Raw genomic sequence first — 21,214 nt, 5'->3', positions numbered from 1 at the left:
ATCAGTTCAAACTAACTTCCACTCACATAAATAGAAGGCCAAATGTGACTTAGAGAAAGTCTTTTTTTTAACCTATAAAAGGGAGGAGTTCTTATCAGGAAATCACTATATTATTTCCATAAGTGATAAATAGGAAGTAAATGTATAACAGGTGTAGATGGACATTCACAGTCATATTACTTTTAAAAAATACTTAAACAAGAAATACAACTGAGCATCTCAGATATGTAGAACATGGTGCCAAGTGTTGAGAGGCACAGGGGCAAAGAATTATAAGACACTGGCCATTGAAACCTAAAACTTATAAAAGCTATACTTGATGAATTTATTATAAAAATTTAAAAATGAAAAAAAAGATGATTTTGTACATGTAAATCCCTGTGAATGTGTGTATGATCTAGTATATGATATCATATACTCAAGAAATTCCAAAGAGAAATAAAGTATATACAGAGGCATCCTTCATTATTGCTTAGAAGTACTAACCCTTATTTTATACAACTGTTGCTGTTCTGTGTCAATAGTCACTATGTTATATAAATTCTAAAATATATGATTTTATAATTATAAAATACATATATTATTAAATTCAAATAATATTTCATGTTCATGTGAAACCACTAAATAATTCTACCTAATTTTGAAATCAAGTTGTAGTTTTATAATGTAAAATAACTTTTATCTTAAAATACAAAGTGCAAGACACATGAGATTTGGTGATGGATTTACTGCTTTTCTCAGGGACTATTTATTCATAAATACTGTGGTTTAGAATAGACAATCTGTGAAATATATTTCTCTGTGGACTCTGTTCTAAGTAAAAACCACAAAAGGAAGCTAGCTAGCCATGATCTATTCCATATTCATTATTTTATTTGGCATTTATTACATAATCATATTTTTTCTATTCTGTGCTATAACAATGACCTTAATTTGAATTGCTTTAGAAAGATACTTCTGAAATATAAATCAATTCACTTCCTTTTCCCTATATGATAGTAACTTTGGTAAATAAGCAAATTCATGGATAATAATATCTGAAATTTTTGTTTAGGTTATGATTCTTAAAGGTATATGGAAGACTTAAAAGTAAATCTCTGACCATAACACTTCTCTATGAGAGACTAACTGAATTATCTTAACCTGGCTTCAGAGTTGTTGTATCCCAAATATTAAATCTAAATGTCTTTTGCCTCACTTTCTAGGTCCTACAAAATCACTGGTCACCCTATGTATTAAACTTTGGTGTGCTTCGCACCCATAACACGGTCACTGTTTGCTGATCAAAAATGAGTCTGAACTGGCCCCATACCTGTGTTGTCAGTGTAACAGCTGGATTTTTAATTCTTATTAAGGCAGCAGAAGCAAAACCAATACCTCTTCCTGAATCCTCTATCTAAAATCTCATTATAAGAACTTAAATATGAAATATACACACTGAAATAGAAATACATATTTTTCAGAAAATAAAATAATTAAGATACTATAGACGGGTTCTGGTAGTCTAGATCCCTCAAGTAAGTAGGAGTAAAAGATGTGACCCATGGTTACATCATTTTCAGAACTGCAAAGCGGGAATTGGCTAGGTCCTCTGACACGGTTAAGGAGCAGTAAAACAATGGATCCTGAGGTGGTTTTTCTCCATTATTTTCTGGTTCTGGTTTGTAACTTGTTTTCTTTTGTGTTTTTCTCCGTACTGATCAAAATTACAAGGGCCACAAACGTTTAATGATATAAATAGATTTTAGCAATTCATTATGTTTTAAAAATCTTCAGAGAGTTTAGGTAACCTAGGAAAAAGTGCTGCCTTGTGGATTAATAAGTAGGAATATAGAAAAAAACAGGAACAAATACCAAAACTTATTACCTATTTCGAATTTAAGATGGACCTAATCCTTATCACTCATAACATAACATTAAATAGTAACCATGCTTTTACACAGATGTTCTTTTTAATCTTCTGCTCTTAGACAAATCATCTGGAATTAACAAGCCAAAATAAGTATAGACAAAAAATGTCTCTTCTTGTTTCCATAGAACATTTCTAGAAAGGGATCCTATTCTAGACCAATAAATATCTTTAATAAATTTCAAATGGCTAAAACTGTAGAAACCAAAGTATAAAACCATGAAGCAACAAATCTACTAATAAAAAAATAATGATCAAAACATAATTATAAAGCCCCAACCAACAGGGAAAATAATCCCTCACAAACAACAACCATATAAAAGAGGAAAGCTAAACTAAAATTATGTATCATTTTAATGATAAGACCAATACAGAAAAAGAAAATGCAAGAGTGGAAATAAGAAATCTGTTGTCAAAACCAGAAGAATTAGTATAGAAATTCAGAAGACAGTATATGAAGAGAGAAACAAAGCGCATAATGAACCATAAGGAAACCTAAACAAAGAAAAAGAAGGCATAAATTAGCAAATGAGGATATAATGCAGATATTAACAATATCTGTATGATATGATGACTACAGTTTTATTCAAAAGAATGCAGTGATGCTTTTTGGGAATAATTCAACAGTGATTAACACTAGTAGAAGGGGTTTGATATTTACTATCTTTTTTCTCTTTTAGATATTTTCTTAAAACTCTACATAATTTTTCATTTGTGTAATGAAAATAATTTCTCAAATCCACACTATTAAAAGAAAAACATACTGAAATCCAATAAATTATTATCTGCAGAATGAAAGTGTAGTTCACATAATTAATTTTCTTCCTAAAGGAAAGTTTTACTTTAGTTTCTAGAAACATCATTTGTTCTAGTAGCAAAGAACTCCAGGAAGAAAGCCCCTCCTCCAGTCCCAAATGATCAGGGAAATTTAGCAGTCCCATCTCCCCACCTGTCACTGACTGAGTATCGGTATATTTCAAAATTCATATGTTGAAGGCCTAGCCCCTAAAGGTGATGGTGTTTGGAAATGAGGCCTTTAAGAGGTAATTAGGGTTAGATTACATCATGAGAGTGGGGACTCTAGGGTGGAATTAGCAAGTTAATAAGAGTATTGGAGAGTTTCTCTCTGCATGCACAGAGAGGACCATCTGCAAGCCAGGAGGAAGCTCTCACCAAGAACTGAAATGGCCAGCACCTTGCTCTTGGACTTCCCACCCTCCAGAACTATGAGAAGTAAATGTCTATTCTTAAAGTCCCCTCAGTCTGTGATATTCTTGTTATGTCAGACTGAGTTAAGACACTACCAAGGCATTAATACCTAGTTTTGGATAATAAAATATATAATAAGAAACTTGTTATGGGGAAGGTTTCTTTTGCTTTCTGATAAATGAAAGAGATGTCAATAGTTTATACTTGTTTTTTAAGCTGAACACTTCATAATTATATAATTTACAAAAATATAAGAATGATTTAATATTAGAATGTCAGATGATATTAATGTTATACTAACAGTCATAGACTTAACAAAAAAAACCTTATGATCATCTCAATAAATGCAGAAAGTATCTTTGATAAAATTCAATACTACTCACAATTTTTTCAAAACCCTTAGCAAATTAAGAATGGACTATGATTGTCCCCAAATTATACTGTGCATCCAACATAATTTAAGCAAAATCCCCCAATTTTTCTCTTTCAATTTACTCATCTGTCACATCATAAAGATTTATTTGCATATATTAAAGAATCCTAGCATCTCCAGGATAAACCCCACTTCATCATGGTGCATGATCCTTTTAATGTGTTGCTGGATTCTGCTTGCTGGTATTTTCTTCAGGATTTTTGCATCTATGTTCATCAGTGATACTGGTCTGTAATGGTGCCGATGAACGTATTTGTAGGGCATAGATAGAGACACAGACAGAGACACAGACAGAGAGAGCAGACTTTGGACACAGCGAGGGAAGGAGAGGGTGGGAAGAATTGAGAGAGTAGCACTGAAACGCATACATTATCATCATATGTCAAACAGATAGCTACCGGGAAGCTGCTGTGTAATACGGGGAGCTCAGCACAGCACTCTGTGACAGTCTAGAGGGTTGGGATGGGGTGGGGGTTGGGAGGAAGTTCAAAAGGGAAAGGACACATGTATGCTTAACGGCTGACCCACATTATTATGAAAATGATTTTCATAAAACTTGACAACCTACTCTAAAATTATTACAGATGTTAAGAGACCAAGAATGCGAAAGAGAATGAAAGCAATTTGGAGAACTCACCGTACTAAATATCAATATTTATGAAGCTACAATGATTAAGAGAATGTGAGTGGGATGCTGGCTTAGTAATAGATAAATAGGACAGACCAGAGAGTTGCCAGGTACTGTTTATAAAAGGTACTGGATGGGTGTCTCTCTCCATATGGAACAGATCAAATTAAAGTCTTACTTGTCATCTCAAAAAATGATCTAGTGACACAATTATAATCTGTATGTAAACATTTTATGAATAAAATATGCAAAAACCCAATATATCAGGATCAGAAATACTTCTGAAATTAGGCACAAAATATACAAACAATAATGGGAGAAACTGATAAATATAAATACTTAAAATTAAATTTACAATTTCTGTTCATCAAAACAATAAAAAAAAAGCATAATGACAAGTCACAGACTAGGAGCTAATAAGCTGGGTCCATATTTAGATTATATAAAGAACATCTATATATCAGCAAGAAAAGGACAGACAACCCAATAGGAAAAGGGAGCAAGGCTAGAAACAGGCACATCACTGAGGGAAAAAAGAAAAAAGATGAACAATGAAAAGAAAATATATCAGTAGTCATCAAGGAAATGCAAAATTAAATCAAAACAAGATAGAATTTCATGCCCCTCAGGTTGGCACCATTAGGAGAGACTGGCTTCACCAGTTTCTAAACATATCACTGAGTTACAATACTTTAAATTGTTACCTTGGTTAGAATTCTCTCTGAAATATCTGAGTATTATGTATAATTATACAACATATCAGCAGTGAATAACACTGCTTAATAAATGTCTGGAAAAACTGAATAGTATACTACTAGGTCCCTGTAAGTTCTGCACCTCCGTGCTGTGCTGTGCTTAGTTGCTCCGTCGTGTCTGACTCTTTGTGACCCTGCAGTCTGTAGCCCACCGCGGCTCCTCTCTTCATGCGGAGTCACCCGGCAAGAATACTGGAGTGGATTGCCATATCCTTCTCCAGGGGATCTTCCCAACCCAGGGATAGAACCCAGGTCTGCCACATTGCAGGCGGATTCTTTACCAGCTGAGCCACAAGGGAAGCCCAAGAATATTGGAGTGGGTAGCCTATCCCTTCTCTAGGGGATCTTCCTGACCCAGGAGTCAAACTGGGTTCTCCCGCATTGCAGGCAGATTCTTTACCAGCTGAGATGGGAGGAAAGCCCTCTGAACCTCTACTAAACAATAAAACAATGCCTGACACAATTAGAACAGTTAAATTGAAAATGTGGAGAGTGGACCCAGAAATCAGGTGACTACAGGCGCGCAAGTGGCTCAGTGATAAAGAATCTGCCTAAGACAGAAGACAAGGGTTTGATCCCAGGGTAGGGAAGATCCCCTGGAGAAGGGAACAGCAATCCACTCCAGTATTCTTGTTTGGAGAATCCTAAGGACAGAGGAGCCTGGGGGGTACAGTCCATGGGGTTACAAAGCACTGGACATGACTCAGCACACACACACACACACACATGTAATTACAGTTTGCCATCTGTGAACCACAGCCTTAGATGTTTCCAATCCATTTATAACATATATTATGAATGGGTATCAGAGGTACTGAGAGATTGCTTCCCCTCAACACACTGCAGGTGGGGAAGGTGGAAGGCAGGCAGAGCTGGTGTCCTTAAAAGCCCCAGGCCATTCCTTGGGCTATAAAGAGCAGCACAGATGCAGTCAAGCCTTGCTAGACGGGTTTACATCAACCCTTCATCAGAGTCTTCAGATTCCAGAGAACTCCGATTCAGTAAATTCTACTTCAGAACTTATATTTCAAAGAGATATTTAAAAGTATGGAAAAAATGTTTAAAAATATTAATTTTGTCATTATGTATAGCAGCAAAAACCGGAAAGCAACCTGAGTAAATGACTATAGAAATGATGGCACATTCAGAGAACAGCATTTTATGAAGTCTTTTAAATGCTCAAGAGGAGTTTGTGATGACATGTAAAATATTAGCAAGTTAAAAATAATCTTCAATTACACAATTTCATGTAAAGTATTATAATTATATATGATACAAACTATGTAAGCTATAAGACACACATGTATTATGTATACTTTCATAAAGTCATATATACTTTGCTTATATAGTCTATAAAACATAAACAATTTAAAGAATTTTAGATATATACACAATGAATAGAATTTACGACATAATTCTTTGGGGAAAAGAAGGCATAAAATGAAGACTGAACACTGAGTGAGCAGGAAGCCGGGTCTGACTGGTCTCAGCCTTTTCCGACTGCCCCTAACTCTTCCCCTGGGTCCCCCTCACCTTTTATAGCTCACCAAACAAGATCCTCTTTGAGAAGCCTTTCCAGACGTAGCCTCTTTCAGGCCATTTGGCTCTTGAGGTCTCATAGCATCACACGGTTCCTCTCTGACACTTTACAAAATCAGCAGCTGTCTTGCTCCTGTCATCTAATGAACTGAGAACAACCAGAACTAAAATAAAGTCTACACTTTCCAGAAGGCACTGTGAATTCTGTTCTCGGGTCAAATCAGATCACCAAAAGTCTACACACGTGTACCAGGTGATGTGATCTCAGGCAAAACCCAGTTCCTCAAGATAGATTTTAATGTCACCTACCCGGCTCTTACTGAACTTGTCTGTGAATGAAACTGACCAGTGTATTTCATGTAAGAAATAAAAATGTAGGTATGGTGTGTTGCATGTATTTAAAATGCTACCGGGTCAATTTCCTTGAAAAGTCGGTGTAGAGAAAGGCAGAATGCCCTACAGGGATTGACAGGCTACTTCTTTTGTGATAACGAGAAGTGTATAAGGTTCCCCTCTCAGCAACAGATGCCAAGAAGCTCGGAAGGAAATCTGACCATCAATCAATAAATATACTGACCCTTATGAATGAAAAAATTGATCCCCCTTTTCTTAAGTTCAAGCTTTCTACTTTAATTACATTTTATTCCATTGTTTCATCTATTTTGTTTCTAATCACTCCAGTGTACTTTCAAAGGCTTTTGTCTCAATGTATATGTATCTCATTATAAAGCTATTGAAACTGATTGAGGAAAACAATATAAATAAATACATAAGAAAGCTGTTAATGATCATTTTTTCCTCAAAAATGTATATTTTAAAAATAGAAGGGTGAAAGTCACCAATAAGAGAATGAAAAGGAAACTCACTAATGGGGAAACTATACTTAAAATATATGTATTGGACAACTGCTTTATATCATTTGGATTTCCACATCTTCCTCCAGTCATTAGTATATCATTTAGAATAAAATATGAAGAATAGGATTCATTACAAATAAATACACCAAATAAAGCCAAAAGAAAAACAGGCAAAAGTATAGAAAGGCACTTCACAAAAGGGAATCAAATAGCCAATAAATAATTTAAAAGTTTTAAACTCCATTAGTCAGAGTAAAAATGAATATTAAATCACAGTAACATTACATACCCACTAGAATACCTAAAATGCAAAATAAATAAAACAGTAATTATTAATGATATTATAGAGCAAAGGGTACTATTATATAGAGCTGGCCAGGAGTTTAAATTTGAAAAATCAATTTAGAAAATGGTTTTAATATAGTTACTAATGCAAACATATTCATACGCTAAGATGCAGTAACCTGAACATTCATACATATACTCTCCAAAACTCTGTACTAGAAAGAAGAACAGAGCTGGAGGTATTATGCTCTCTGATTTCATACTATACTACAAAGCTACAATAATTAAAACAGTACGATACTGGTAAAAACAAAAACACATAGATACATGGAAAAAAATAGAGTACCCAGAAAAAAAACTATACACTTATGGTCGATTAATCTACCACAAAGAAGGTAAGATATACAATGGAGAAAAGACAGTCTCTTCAATAAGTGGTGCTTGGAAAATTGGACAGTTTTATGTAAAAAAAATGAAATTAGCATATTTTCTTCCACATATATAAATATTAATTTAAAATGGCTTAAAGACCTAAATATAAGACTAGAAACCATAAAATTCTAGAAGAAAATATAGAAAATGTAACATTTGACATAGACTTAGCATTATATTTTAGCAAATTTACCCAATTAAAAAATGGGCAGAACTGAATAGACATTTTTCTGAAGAAGACATGTATACGGATGTTGAAAAAGGACATGAAAAGATGCTCAACATTGTTCATCAAAAACTGCAAATCAAAACCACAATGAGATATCATCTTATGCCTGTCAGACTGGTTATCATCTGAAAAACCATAAATAATTAGTGCTGATGAGGAAGTAGAGAAAAGGAAAACCTGTATGCTGTTGGTGAGAATGTAAATTGGTGCAGCCCCTGTGGAAAACTGTGCAGAGATTCATCATAAAACTAAATCTCGAAATACCATATGATCCAGCAATCCCATCCCTGGGGATATATCTGAAGGAAATAAAAACACTAACTCACGGTGTATAGTGACTGCAGCCATGAAATTAAAAGATGCTTGCTCCTTGGAAGAAAAGCTATGACAAACCTAGGCAGCGTATTAAGAAGCAGAGACATCACCTTGCTGACAAATATCCATCTAGTCAAAGCTATTGTTTTTCCAGTAGTCATGTATGGATGTGAGAGTTAGACCATAAGGAAGGCTGAGTGCTGAAGAATTTATGCTTTCAAATTGTGGTGTTGGAGAAGACTCTTGAGATTCCAATCCCAAAGAAAGGCGATGCCAAAGAATGCTCAAACTACCGCACAATTGCACTCATCTCACACGCTAGCAAAGTAATGCTCAAAATTCTCCAAGCCAGGCTTCAGCAATACGTGAACCATGAACTTCCAGATGTTCAAGCTGGTTTTAGAAAAGGCAGAGGAACCAGAGATCAAATTGCCAACATCCGCTGGATCATAGAAAAATCAAGAGGGTTCCAGAACTGGTGTGTTGCAGTCCAGGCGGTCTCAAAGAGTTGGACATGACTTAGTGAGTGAACAACCCCAATGTTCATAGCTGCATTAGATACAGTTACCAAGACATGGAAGCAACCTAATTGTCCATCAGTAGATGAATGGATTTTTTTAAAAATGTGGTAATATATACAAGAGATTACTATTTTGTCTAGTCATGTGTGACTCTTACAACCTCTTGAACTATGGAGCCCATCAGGCTCCTCTGTCCATGGAATTCTCCAGGTAAGAACACCGGAGTAGGTTGCCACTTCCTTCCCCAGGGGATTTTGCCAACCCAGGGACTGAACCTGCTTCCCCTGCACTGGCAGGCAGACTCTTTACCACTGAGCCACCAGAAAAGCCCACAATAGACTATTACTCAGCCATAAAAAAGGATGAAATTTTGCCACTTGAAACAGCATGGATGGATCAGGAACATATTATGCTTAGCAAAATAAGCCAGACAGAGAAAGACAAATACTGTCTGTTATCACATGGAATATTGTCTGTTACACATGGACTATAAGATATAAAACAAGCTATAAAAAAAAGAAACTGACTCACAGATATGGAGAACAAACCAGTCATTACCAGTGGGGAGAAGGAAGGGGAGAATGGGCAAGATAGAGGTAGGGGACTGAGAGTCACAGCTACTATGTATAAAGTAAGTAAACTACATGGGCATACTATACAGCGTGGGGAATACAGCCAATAGTTTACAACAGTTATAAATAAAGTATGCTGTTGTTGAGTTGTTGTGCTCGACTCTTGAGACCCCATGGACTGTAGCACGCCAGTATAATCTTTAAAAATTGTGAATCACTGTGTTATACATCTGAAACATATAAAATGGTACATCAACTATACATCAATTAAAAAATACTAGAATTTTCCTAGCAGCACTATTTGTAAAAGTCTTAACCTAGAAGTCACAGAAATATTTATCAACAAATGAATGGATCCATAAATTATGTTATATTCTCCCATGAAAATAAAATAAAGAAATGAATAGGAAGGATCTATGATCATATGCAGTAATGAGGGTGAATTTCACAACAGTGATCCCATACACCAGATATAAAACAACTACACACTGTATGATTCCTTGAGTATATGCACAGATCTGTTGACAGCAGTTGGGATAGGATTAACTTGGGATGCATTTGGGCAGCTAAGCTACTAGAAAGGTCCTGAAGGGGTGCTGTGGTGTTGGTAAGGTTTCTTGATCTGGGTTCTGGCTACACTAGTATGTTTAGTTTAATATTTATCAAGTGATGTGTGTGCATTTTCCATTTGCATGGTATGCATCTACCAAAGTCAATAAAAAAGTGATCAAGAGAGGACTGGCCTGAGTTAGAAAAATCTGGTAATACAGCATTCATTCTTTGCTCTGCCATTGAATAGATGACTCACAACAAAAGAAAGTTAAATTGTCAGAGTTATATGCTAAATGGAAAGAAAAAAGGTCTTCTCTGCCTCCTCATAGGATTTCTAGGAAAGCAAAATATAATAGAGATGTGTAGCCCTATTACATATTATAGCATACACAAAGCCACTATGATTAATATACATATAGCAGTGAGAGATCATTCAAATTAAATAGGAAGATTTTTTATATATATAATTCAGTTTAACTACAAGTAAAAGTTAATGTAACAACTGCTGACCAATTTGGAAAAATAAAATAAATTTATACCTTGCTTCTTAAACCAAAATGAATTAAGCTGAAGCAAAGCTTTAAAATAAAACACTGAAATTATAAGAGGACTGCTGCTGCTACTGCTAAGTCACTTCAGTCGTGTCCGATGCTGTGTGACCCCATAGATGGCAGCCCACCAGGCTCCCCAGTCCCTGGGATTCTCCAGGCCAGAACACTGGAGTGGGTTGCCATTTCCTTCTCTAGTGAAAAAAAAAAAAGTTAAAAATATCCCCATTATCTTAAATAGGAGAAACCTTTACTCTTGAGACCCCAATGTACTGTAGCCTGCCAGGCTCCTCTGTCCATGGGATTTCCCAGGCAAAAATACTGGAGTGGGTTGCCGTTTCCTTCTCCAGGGGACCTTCCAAACCCAGGACTCCTGCATTGCAGGCAGACTCTTTACCAACTGAACCACCAGGGAAGCCTCCTTTACTAAGCCAAGTCACTTAAACACTTCACAACAGACATGTATAATGTTAATAAGAAGCTAATTAAAAAGAGCATTCTGTGATCTAACCCTATTCTCTGGATTTAATTTCATCTCCCACTATTCTTATTTGCTTCCACCAAATTAAATTGCAACTCTTCACTGTCATGATTTTGCTTATGTTGTTCCCTTTGTTCTAACGCCCTTCTTCCTACACATCTACTCAATCACATCCCTGCAGTCCTTAGGTAACAAATGATCACTGACGGTGCCATGCACTGTTTTATGTGCTTTACATGTTTTATGCCATTTTAATTATCCATTCACATTCATTATTGTTTTGTAAATAATTCTGCATTCACATATATAGATTACAACTGTTTAAGCATTTGGGCTTGCACAGCCCACATGATCATATCTGTCTATGATCAAGCCTGTATTGCTGAAGCACCCTCAAAAAACACTGGGAGTCTCCATTTACCTCCTTAGGATACAGTTCTGTAAATCTTTTGTGGAAGTGCTCTGGAGTGAAGACTTATTTAATTAGTGAGTGCTGGAAAGAGGGAACTGATGGCAAGTCCTAACACTACAAAAGTGATTTGTGGGTTGGCTTGTGGAACAAGGAGTTGCATTCATGAAAAGTTATGGATCAGCGTGTTATTTTCTGAACAGAAATAAACCTTAAGAAAGAAGGGTGTTTTGACTATATGCTTCCCAGGTGACTCAGTGGTAAAGAATCCACCTGCCAGTGCCGGAGACGCAGGTTCAGTCGCTGGGTTGGGAAGATTCCCTGGCCCAGGAAAGGGCAATCAACTCTAGTATCCTTGCCTGGGAAATCCCAGCTGACTATATAATGCAAAAAGCCTATACTGCTGAGGACAGAAATGTTGACATGTAACTATTGGATATGAAGAGGAAAGGTTTTATTTCTTATACCACTGAAGTTAGGATATATAAAGTGTCTTTCTTTTGTCAAGATCTGTCCATTGTTGTTAGTGGTGGCTTTCCTTGGAGTTTTAAGGACTGGGCTTTGTTTTGCTGATCACAAATCCCCAGAACTGTGCTTTGCAAGATCTTAGGTTTAGAAACAAACAAAATTATCATTGATTGAATGAATGGATGGACAATATTTTCATCTAACAATTATGATTCCCAGTAAATGAAGTGAAAGAATGACGCATCCTCTCTAGAAGATCCCCGAGGAGACATTATTATTACACTAACGGATTTTCCTTAAGCATATGGAGACACAAAGATAATGTACCTCAAATAAGTTACTTATAATTAAGGCTGCTTCATAATCAGGTTTTTGTGTTGTTGTTTGAGTCTTGTTACATTTGACAATACTGAAATATTTGATTTTCTAGAATTATGACTTTAGGTGAAAGGCTATGTTTCTAAAAAATAAACATGATTATACATATACTTTTTCTAAAAAAAAGAATCTGGCCAATTTTGTACATGTCTTTGAAGAAACATAACATTTTGGGAAAATCATTAAAATTATATATACTGAGTAGAAGGAAAAAAAAGAAATAATTAGCTTGAATGTTATGGTATTCTGTGTTGCTGATAAACTAATCATCTTGGCTCCCATGATCACCTGTTTACAAGATATACTCACAAAAGGACCGCAGTTACAACAAGCAGAAAGTTTTAGTCTATTTCTGGGAATAACTATTGCAATACAACTAACACACATTCCAATAATCAGAATTTCATTTTGTGTAGCAATGTGGAAATCTGGCCTGTGGGTCTAAAGGTGATCTATTTCATTTGCATATTTTAAGGATGTAGTTTAGGAATAATGTATTAAGTTTGCAACATTTATGTGAAACAAATAATGTGACACTGGAAAGCAATGCTATTCATTCAACATATGAGTTGCTACACAATAAATCAGATCTTCCCGGAGTGTAAATTACACAAATTTGAAAGCTGCATTTATTATTGAATATATCATTCTCAGCCAGGTGCTTAGTCAGTAGTAAAACCTGGTGTAGCACACATTTAAAGCTTTTTTTTTTGTAAACTGTTATGCATATACTGAAACCTGCCTTGTGCAGTTTAAACTTTTCCCCCCTAATTCTCAGTATTGAGAATAATGGATTTTTACTACCATAAAACAATAGAAATGAAATATGAATTGTATTAATAGTCAAAAGTATTTGCATCAGATCTTGGAAATTTTAAAATTAAAAGTTTAAAAGGTCTATTTGGAAACAGACTTCTTATTAAGTTGCTTCTCAGTACTCTAACATGCCTTTTCGTGAGATCTTATTAGAAAAAATGCTAGGATATTCTTATAATATCTAGGTTGAATTGATAAAATTTCTTACTGTTAATGAGTTTGGGTTCCCAGCTGTACATCAGAAATGTTAAATTTTGCAAGGGAGTTCATGATTTCTAAGCCCTCTCCTTCTATTAAGGCGCTTTTCTGAGTGGGGCTAGTTTAGGAATCAATAAGTAAAGGGGATCTTTCTTTGTGTATATAGCTGAAGGATAAATTCAGGTGGTCTAGAAATCCTGAGTTATTAGGAAGGTGCTTAGAAACGGGCACAGTACATCAGTTGCCCGAGACCCCTTCTTAACATCCCAGCCTGGACCTCCACACTCTGTTGGGCACCGTCTGCTACTGGCCGAATAAATTGCCATTTTGGGCGAAGACCACCCAGGCCATGGACTCAGAATCCATCCTAGGGCCAGCCAGTCTCTGCAACCTGGGGTCCCCTGACTGGGAGCGAGTGCATTCGATTCGGGAAGATCACTTACGACTGAGTTTTTCATCATGGCTTTGACTGTGAAGCCCTCAGAAACCAGGGAGTGAGGCTGATGCACCGGGAGCGGCTGCTGTGCCAGGAGCTTGGTCCTCGTCGGCAGCTTGGCTGGGCATTTGTTTAAGTTCAGGGTCTCTTTTTCTGCCACCATCTTCCTAGAAAATGTCTTGTTCTCATATAACGTGTAGTAAAAGAGTCAATGAGATTTATGGATGTGAGAAGGAGGTCGGGGGAAAAAAATGGAAAAAGGCGCGTTAATGGTAGAAATTCAACCCCTTTGTAAGCAGTGGTCGATCCAGATGTTTGGCAGCTCCTAGGTGCTGGGAGTTGAGGGGAAGGGAGGGGCGGGAAGAGGGCAGGGCCGAGGCCAGAGCTGCCACAAGCTTCCAAAGGTAACCCTCCCGGTTGCTAAGCGACGCGTCAACACTGAGGCCGGATGGCCCCGCCTCCCGGTGACGTACACGTTTCCTGGGCCTCAGGCCGGAAGGGCTGGCGGCGGGCGGTGACTGACCCGAGGCGGTACTTAACGAATGAAAACTACGACTCCCAGAAGGCCGCGGGCGGCACGCCGTTCGCGCGTGCGCGTTCCGAGGGCCGGGCGCCGGGAGGAGAAGGAGGAGGGGCGTCCCGGACGATTTAACCCCGGAGCGCAGCTCGTGTGAGGCGCAGGCGGGCGCCCGGGTGCGAGTGGGACCCTACTCGCCTGGCGGGCCGCGTCCGCCTGCCCAGTGGCCATGATAGGTACGTGGGTACCTGCCAGGTACAGCGTCTCTGCGCCGCCCCTCCCGGCGGGGACCCCCCCACACCGGGTGCCCGCTGTCAGTGGTGGGTGGCGGTGTCCGCGCTCCCCTCAGCCCGCGCCGCCGGCTCCCCGAGAAGACGTGTGTGTCTCGGTCCCAAGCCCCGCCCGCGCCCGCCTTGCCAGGCTTCTTCCCGGAGACGCCTTCGCTAGGGGGGCCCCTTGAGAAGGCTGCGTCCTGCGGGCCCTGGGCGAGCGCACTGCCCGCTCCAGCGCGGGCGTCCGTGGGGAAGCCCCTCTTCCCGCGCCAACTCGGGGCAACTTAGGGGGCTGTCTTCCCGCTGAGGACGGGGCGGGGGGACCCACACTGTCCGGGGAACTCTTGAAGGGAAACCCTAGCGAAGCGCTAAACTCTTGATAGACCGGTGCCTGGTGATGGTGCTTGAGGTCAAAAGAAATCCCCGCAGGTGGATTTGAACTTCTTACACTCTTGGATTTTTGTCTTCTAGATAATCTCTTTGGAGGTCTGAGATGAAAGAATAATTAATAGTGAATGATAGCAAGGATTAAAACTTCCAGCATAATGAATTTACGATTCATTAGCAACAACCTTAAAAAAAAAAAATATATATATATATATATATATACAGAATGACTTAGCTGCATTTTTGTGAATAAAGCTTTGGAAGTGGCTGTTAGAATTGCTTGTAATCACTGTAGTAAAGAAGACTGGAAAAGTCCCCCTTTTCCAGGATTGTTAAGCCAAAAATTAAAGGTTTATCTCTGAAAATTAGTGGAAATATACGGTGTGATTACAAAACATTGCTCCTTGGGGAGTTTATTATGACAGATTTCCTCTAGACTGTGTGTTAATTGGTTTGGTGAGTTTTTCGGGGAGGGCGGGGCCCGAGTTATTCTTGGCTGGGTGCCGCTTAAAGCACCTTTGATTGCCTCAGGTGCATGTGAAGTCAACTGTAGTTTATCTAAGAAGATGGAAGGTGATTTTTAAAAAGTATGTAAGTTTCTACATACTGATAAACTCTTCCTACATCAGTTGTTTATTAGACTAATGTTAAAATCTGAAACGTTCTATCCAACACTAGGAGGAATATGCCAGCTAACTGACACTGTTTGCAAGAATGTAAAACCTAAGAATGTTGTCCAGTTTTTCCTACTTTTCTAACATGATGTGGTTTCTGATGAATGGGTTATCTAATTAAGAAAAATATATAAGTTTTTGTGAATATTTTGACCTTTTTTAGGTGACAATTACACGAGATTGATTTTCTAATGCAAATCTAAACTGAATCAGAAAAACATGAAATTTTCCAGAATTCATGCTGTCCGTATTTTACAGGGAAAAAATAGTGTACACCTTGTCTTGAAGACAGTTGTACAGATTTTATTTTAATTCAACATAATCTGATGCATGGATAATTCTAAAAGAAATAAATTTACAGTAAAGCTATATAGGGGCTTCCCCAGTGGTACTAGTGGTAAAGAACCTGACTCTCTGTGCAGGAGGTATAAGAGACACAGGTTCTATCCCTGGTTTGGGAAGATGCCCTGGAGGAGGGCATGGAAACCCACTCCAGTATTCATGCCCATGGACAAAGGAGCCTGGTGGGCTACAGGCCATATGGTCGCAAAGAGTTGGATACGACTGAAGCAACCTAGCACGCATGCACGCAGAGCTATGTGAAGGCAAGAATTTAAGATCTAAAAGTCATCAGTTAATTCTGAATTGTTCTCTAACAGATGATTATATAAATAATGTTGTTAGAATGAACTATGTTTAGTTTGGGATTTAGGGACAGGAAGGAAGAGTATTATCTTTAGATCTGATGATTAGACATTTCTTAAGCACTGGTAGTGCCATGGAGAATATAAGGTGGTGTTTTAAAAGTGTTGTTTCTCATACTCCAGCTATTGTTTTACATGGTGCAAATAAGTATAACATAAATAATTAAGTCCATGTACTCTCCTGAGAAAAATACTTCACATGTTAAAACCATGTGGATAAGGTACAATAAATTATTCTGTACAGCTACTCAACTTGTTGCATTGCCTAATTCTGTCAGTGGGTATATTGTAATAAAAATCTTAATTGCCAATTTTGGACTTGGTTATGTTGAATAATGCCAAAGGTAAGTGAAAGTGGGAGCAATTGAAGGAAGGTCTTGGAGTGATGAGTTTCCCATTTCTGATTAAACTTTGGAGCCAGGAAAGGCATTATAGTCTATATCCAATGATATACGGAAGATTAAACATATACACTAATATATATATGAGGATGATTTTATTTTTTGTTTACAGACATGTGTGCTACTCAGGTGGCGCCAGTGGTAAGCAGCCTGCCTGCCGATGCGGGAGACATGAGAGATGCGGGTTCTATCCCCGGGTCAGGAAGAATCCCTGGAGGAGGAAATGGGGGTCCGTGGGGGACCCCCACAGCAATTGATTTCCTCACTATCAATAAAATTATCTTCCTTTACCTTCTCAAAACTCAAGATTCTTTCTTGTCACAGAGACTGTTTCAGAAGTACTACATGTCCCAGTTAGATTATGATTAATATGTTAAATGCCCTGACTCAGCCACAGAAACAACTTAAGTAGGTGAAAAATTATTATTTTTTGAGAAATATGGAGAGGACTTTAAGATAATATAAACCAGAATAAAAAGGTTAAGAAAATTAAACTAAGAAAAAAATATAAATTTTGGCATTTCTCTTAAAATTATATTTTACCCTTTTAAAATTAACAGTGTTTGTGTTTAAAACTGAGTTTTAATAGTGACATTTGTGGTATCCTATATGTATGTTGTACTGAACTAACTTTAGGTATTTCAGTAGGATCAGATGTACTCGTGTACACTCAGTACAGGAGTGTGTGCCTGCTAAGTCACATCAGTCCTATCTGACTCTTTGCGACCCCATGGACTGTAGCCCTCCAGGCTCCTCTGTCCGTGGGATTCTCCAGGCAGGAGTACTGGAGTGGCTTGCCCTGCTGTCCTCCAGGGGATCTTCCTGACCCAGGGTTTGAGTCCAGGTCTCCTGTGGATCATGCACTGCAGGTGGATTCTTTACCACTGAGCCACCAGGGAAGCCCTGAAGTACATGGAAATACATACATATAATTATGGTGCCAGTATTGAAATTCAAACTCCATGTCTTAAAAATGATTTTTAGTGATCTAAAAAAAATAATAATTAGAACAATCTTTTTTGTACTTTGTTTAACTTAACATCTCTTAGAAAACTTATGAATCTGCGTGTGCAGATGGACCCTACAGTTACTCCTGTCTAGTATTTAATGGATGTACATATGTAGATAGTCTCCAATAAATGAGCGTATGGTAGGTTTACAGATAGTTGCTATCATTAGGAGTGTTTGTGTCCATATGACTTTATTTGCATATGTAAGCTCATATGTAAAGTAAAAATATTACAACCTCTGAGTGGATTTTCTAGTTAAAAGGTTTGTAGAGGGACTTCCCTGGTGGTCCAGTGGCTCAGACTCTGCATTCCCAGTGCAGGGGGCCTGGGTTCCATCGCTGGTCAAGGAACTAAATCTCACATGCGGCATGCCTCAGTGAAGACCGAGGATCCCACGTGCCACGCTGAAACCCAGAACAGCGAAATAAATAAATACATATTTAAAAAAGAAAGATTCATAGATTTTGAATTTTGCTAGGTATTTCCAAATTGTTTAAAAGAAATCACCATGTTTTACACTTCTGTCCACCATAGCAAGGCAGCAAAGAGCTATCCTACTCCTGTGAGCTGAAGAAATTACAAAAAGACATCCTCCCCAGAACTGACCCAGCCTTCCACAGCAAAGCACCTGCTGGGTTTGCCCTCTCCTGCCCCGTCCCCACCCTAAACGTACTGCCTTTAAACAGTGCTCGAAGCGCACAACTGTCCGTGTGTCCCTGCCCCCACCAACAGCATTTGTGCGTGTCCACGTTCCCCCCGTAGAGGCTAAAATATTTTTGCCTTTCTGATAGATGAGAAACAATATATTTTAATTTTTCAAATGAGTTTGAGAAGAAAACCCCTTCACTTCTCACTTTTTCGTGCTTTATTTCCATGAAAGCAGATTCAGTAATTGAGTATCTACTGTGTGCCCAGTACTGTTCTAGGTACCAGGGATACATGAAGTGAAGTCGCTCAGTCGTGTCCGACTCTTTGCGACCCCATGGATTGTAGCCTATCAATCGTGTCCGACTCTTTGCGACCCCATGGATTGTAGCCTATCAGGCTGCTCTGTCCATGGGATTTTCCAGGCAAGAGTGCTGGAGTGGATTGCCATTTCCTTCTCCAGGGGACTTTCCTGACCCAGGAATCGAACTCCGGTCTCCTGCATTGTGGGCAGACGCTTTACCGTGGGAGCCATCAGGGAAGCCCAGGGATACATGAGTTAACAACAACAACAACAACAAAAACAGAGGAAAAAAGCCATCATGAACATATGGTCTGACTGTACTGTTTGGCCACAAGTCTGCATATTAGTTTTAAAGCTTGTATGTGGTGAATTTTAAAGCCTCAGAATTTACATTTCAGTTAAATATACTGTGCATTGTCTCTTGCTCTGCCATGTCAATAACTTTAGATGAACAGCAACCCTACATCTCAGTCCCCAAAGAAGGCTGAAAGCTGTTGGTGATGATGTACAATTGTGTCACGAAGGAAGTTCTCCATTTTTGCATAGATTTCTTGTAATTATGTACAGGTCTTCTTTGGTTCCAAAGACTCCAAAATGGTGACTCTGTGCCCTTTTCAACTTTGGAATTATTTCTAAGGGTTTTTTGAAGTCTGCACTTTTTTTTTTTTTTTTGAAATCTCCTGGCTTCATTGCTTGAAAATGATTCAGTGAAAGCACTTTGTATTAAGATATGCAAATCCATTTCTACCTCCAAACCTCTTTGAAAATTCAGAAAAAAAAGTTCTTACTTGATAGTGTTTCATATTCATGAAACCCATTTCAGTGCAGAATACTTTATTCTGTTAGTTTTTATTTTTTTGATCAATGGAAATTGTTTCTTACCTGCTGTTTCTTAAGCTGTTAATTGTGGCCCATTGCTTATATAGTGTTTCTGTTTTAATTTGAATTTAATGAGCTCATTTTAAATGCTTCTTTGTAATAATCTGAATGGCTTCTCTCTTAAGTTTTGTGATATTAAAGACATAGATTTATGTTGCAGCTCACCTTCTAGGCTTATTTACTTATATGCTTGGCCCATGTATTGAGACCACCTTAGGACATTTGTTTGGAGAAGGAAATGGCAACCCACTCCACTGTTCTTGCCTGGAGAATCCCAGGGACGGCGGAGCCTGGTGGGCCGCCATCTCTGGGGTCACACAGAGTTGGACACGACTGAAGTGACTTAGCAGCAGCAGCAGCAGGACATTTGTATTTTTAAGAGTATTGATGAGTTCTTGATGATTTATCGAGTTGACTCTTACTGTAAGATTTGAATAGGGTTCCCCGTAAAGGATAACATTAGAGACCTTAGCATCAGAGAGAGAAAAATCTCTATATACAATATATACAAACCTTCCCTGTCCCTTAAACCCCGACTCTTATCAAATTAGGAGAGGAAAAGAGTAGTGATTAGGAAACTAATATTAGTGTTCCAGTTGAAACATGTTCTCTATTTATCCCTGTAATTGATGAATGCGCCAGTTATCCCTACAATTAAATGTTTTTTGAAGTTTCAGTGTGTAAATAACATCACCTGAGATGAATCCCTCTGCAACTATATAGTCATTTTTTAAGCTTATTGTTCAGAGTAGATTCATTTTCCAGAACATGGGAAGAAAGGAAAGAGACACCCGAGATTCACCTTGTGTTAATAACGTAGAGAAAGAGGACGAGGTTTGGGAAGTGTGTGTTTCTGAGGGAAACATTGGCTTTTATCATCCATTTGTACTCCCCCTCGTCTCTCCCCTCATTTTCTTCTTCCCCATGTTCTTTGATTCTGTCAGAGCTCAGAGAGGCAGCTGCTGTCTGACTAATTAAAGAGGTGAGCTCTTTCCTTGCTTGCCTCTGGGCTTTCCACAGGGCTTGGCTGGTTATACAAGTGTTCCTGAGGGTTGTGTCAGGAATCGTGTGTAAAGAGACCAGCCCTGCTGTGGCTCCTCCCTGGACACTCACTCCCTCTCTCTCTCTCTCTCTCTCTCTCTCTCTCTCTCTCTCTCTCTCTCTCTCTCGGGAGTTGTCTGCAGTAAAATGAACTACTCATAGGCCCGGTCTCTGCACTTTGCTTTCAGGGTAATATGGTCCTGATTACGTTTTTTTCCCTTCAGTCAGAGTTTTGGGGAGTGAAAAACCTTGAGCTGGCTTGAGGACAGGGCAGGAGTTAGGTTTGCTTGTCTGGAGAAATATAAAGTCTCAAGAATAATATTTCATTCTCTCGGTCTTCTCTCTGCCCTTGAACTCTGGCCTGAAGTCCTATCCAGCTCCCTGGTGAGTCCTCATGGAGTGAGAAGTTC

General features: G+C 38.5%; 2 protein-coding genes across 3 annotated transcripts in view; one reads left to right on the top strand and one right to left on the bottom strand.

Annotated features, from left to right (window-relative positions):
• PACRG (parkin coregulated) overlaps window positions 1-14,410 on the bottom strand; it is a 518,745-nt gene extending 504,335 nt beyond the window's left edge. For both annotated transcript variants that reach the window (XM_040238942.1, XM_040238941.1), the window contains exon 1: window positions 13,978-14,410. In XM_040238942.1, the coding sequence (XP_040094876.1) occupies window positions 13,978-14,133 (156 nt within the window). In that variant the 5' untranslated portion in view covers window positions 14,134-14,410. The remainder of the gene's footprint in view (window positions 1-13,977) is intronic.
• Window positions 14,411-14,594: 184 nt separating this feature from the next.
• Window positions 14,595-21,214, top strand: part of PRKN (parkin RBR E3 ubiquitin protein ligase) — a 1,215,957-nt gene continuing 1,209,337 nt past the window's right edge. The window contains exon 1 of the mRNA XM_040238940.1: window positions 14,595-14,723. Within this exon, the coding sequence (XP_040094874.1) occupies window positions 14,717-14,723 (7 nt within the window). The 5' untranslated portion in view covers window positions 14,595-14,716. The remainder of the gene's footprint in view (window positions 14,724-21,214) is intronic.

The sequence above is a fragment of the Oryx dammah genome, unplaced genomic scaffold (genome assembly GCF_014754425.2).
Source record: "Oryx dammah isolate SB20612 unplaced genomic scaffold, SCBI_Odam_1.1 HiC_scaffold_4, whole genome shotgun sequence".
In the NCBI taxonomy this organism is placed as follows: domain Eukaryota; kingdom Metazoa; phylum Chordata; class Mammalia; order Artiodactyla; family Bovidae; genus Oryx; species Oryx dammah.
Note: the sequence above shows the minus strand (reverse complement) of the source record. Positions and strands in the feature narration are given on the sequence as shown.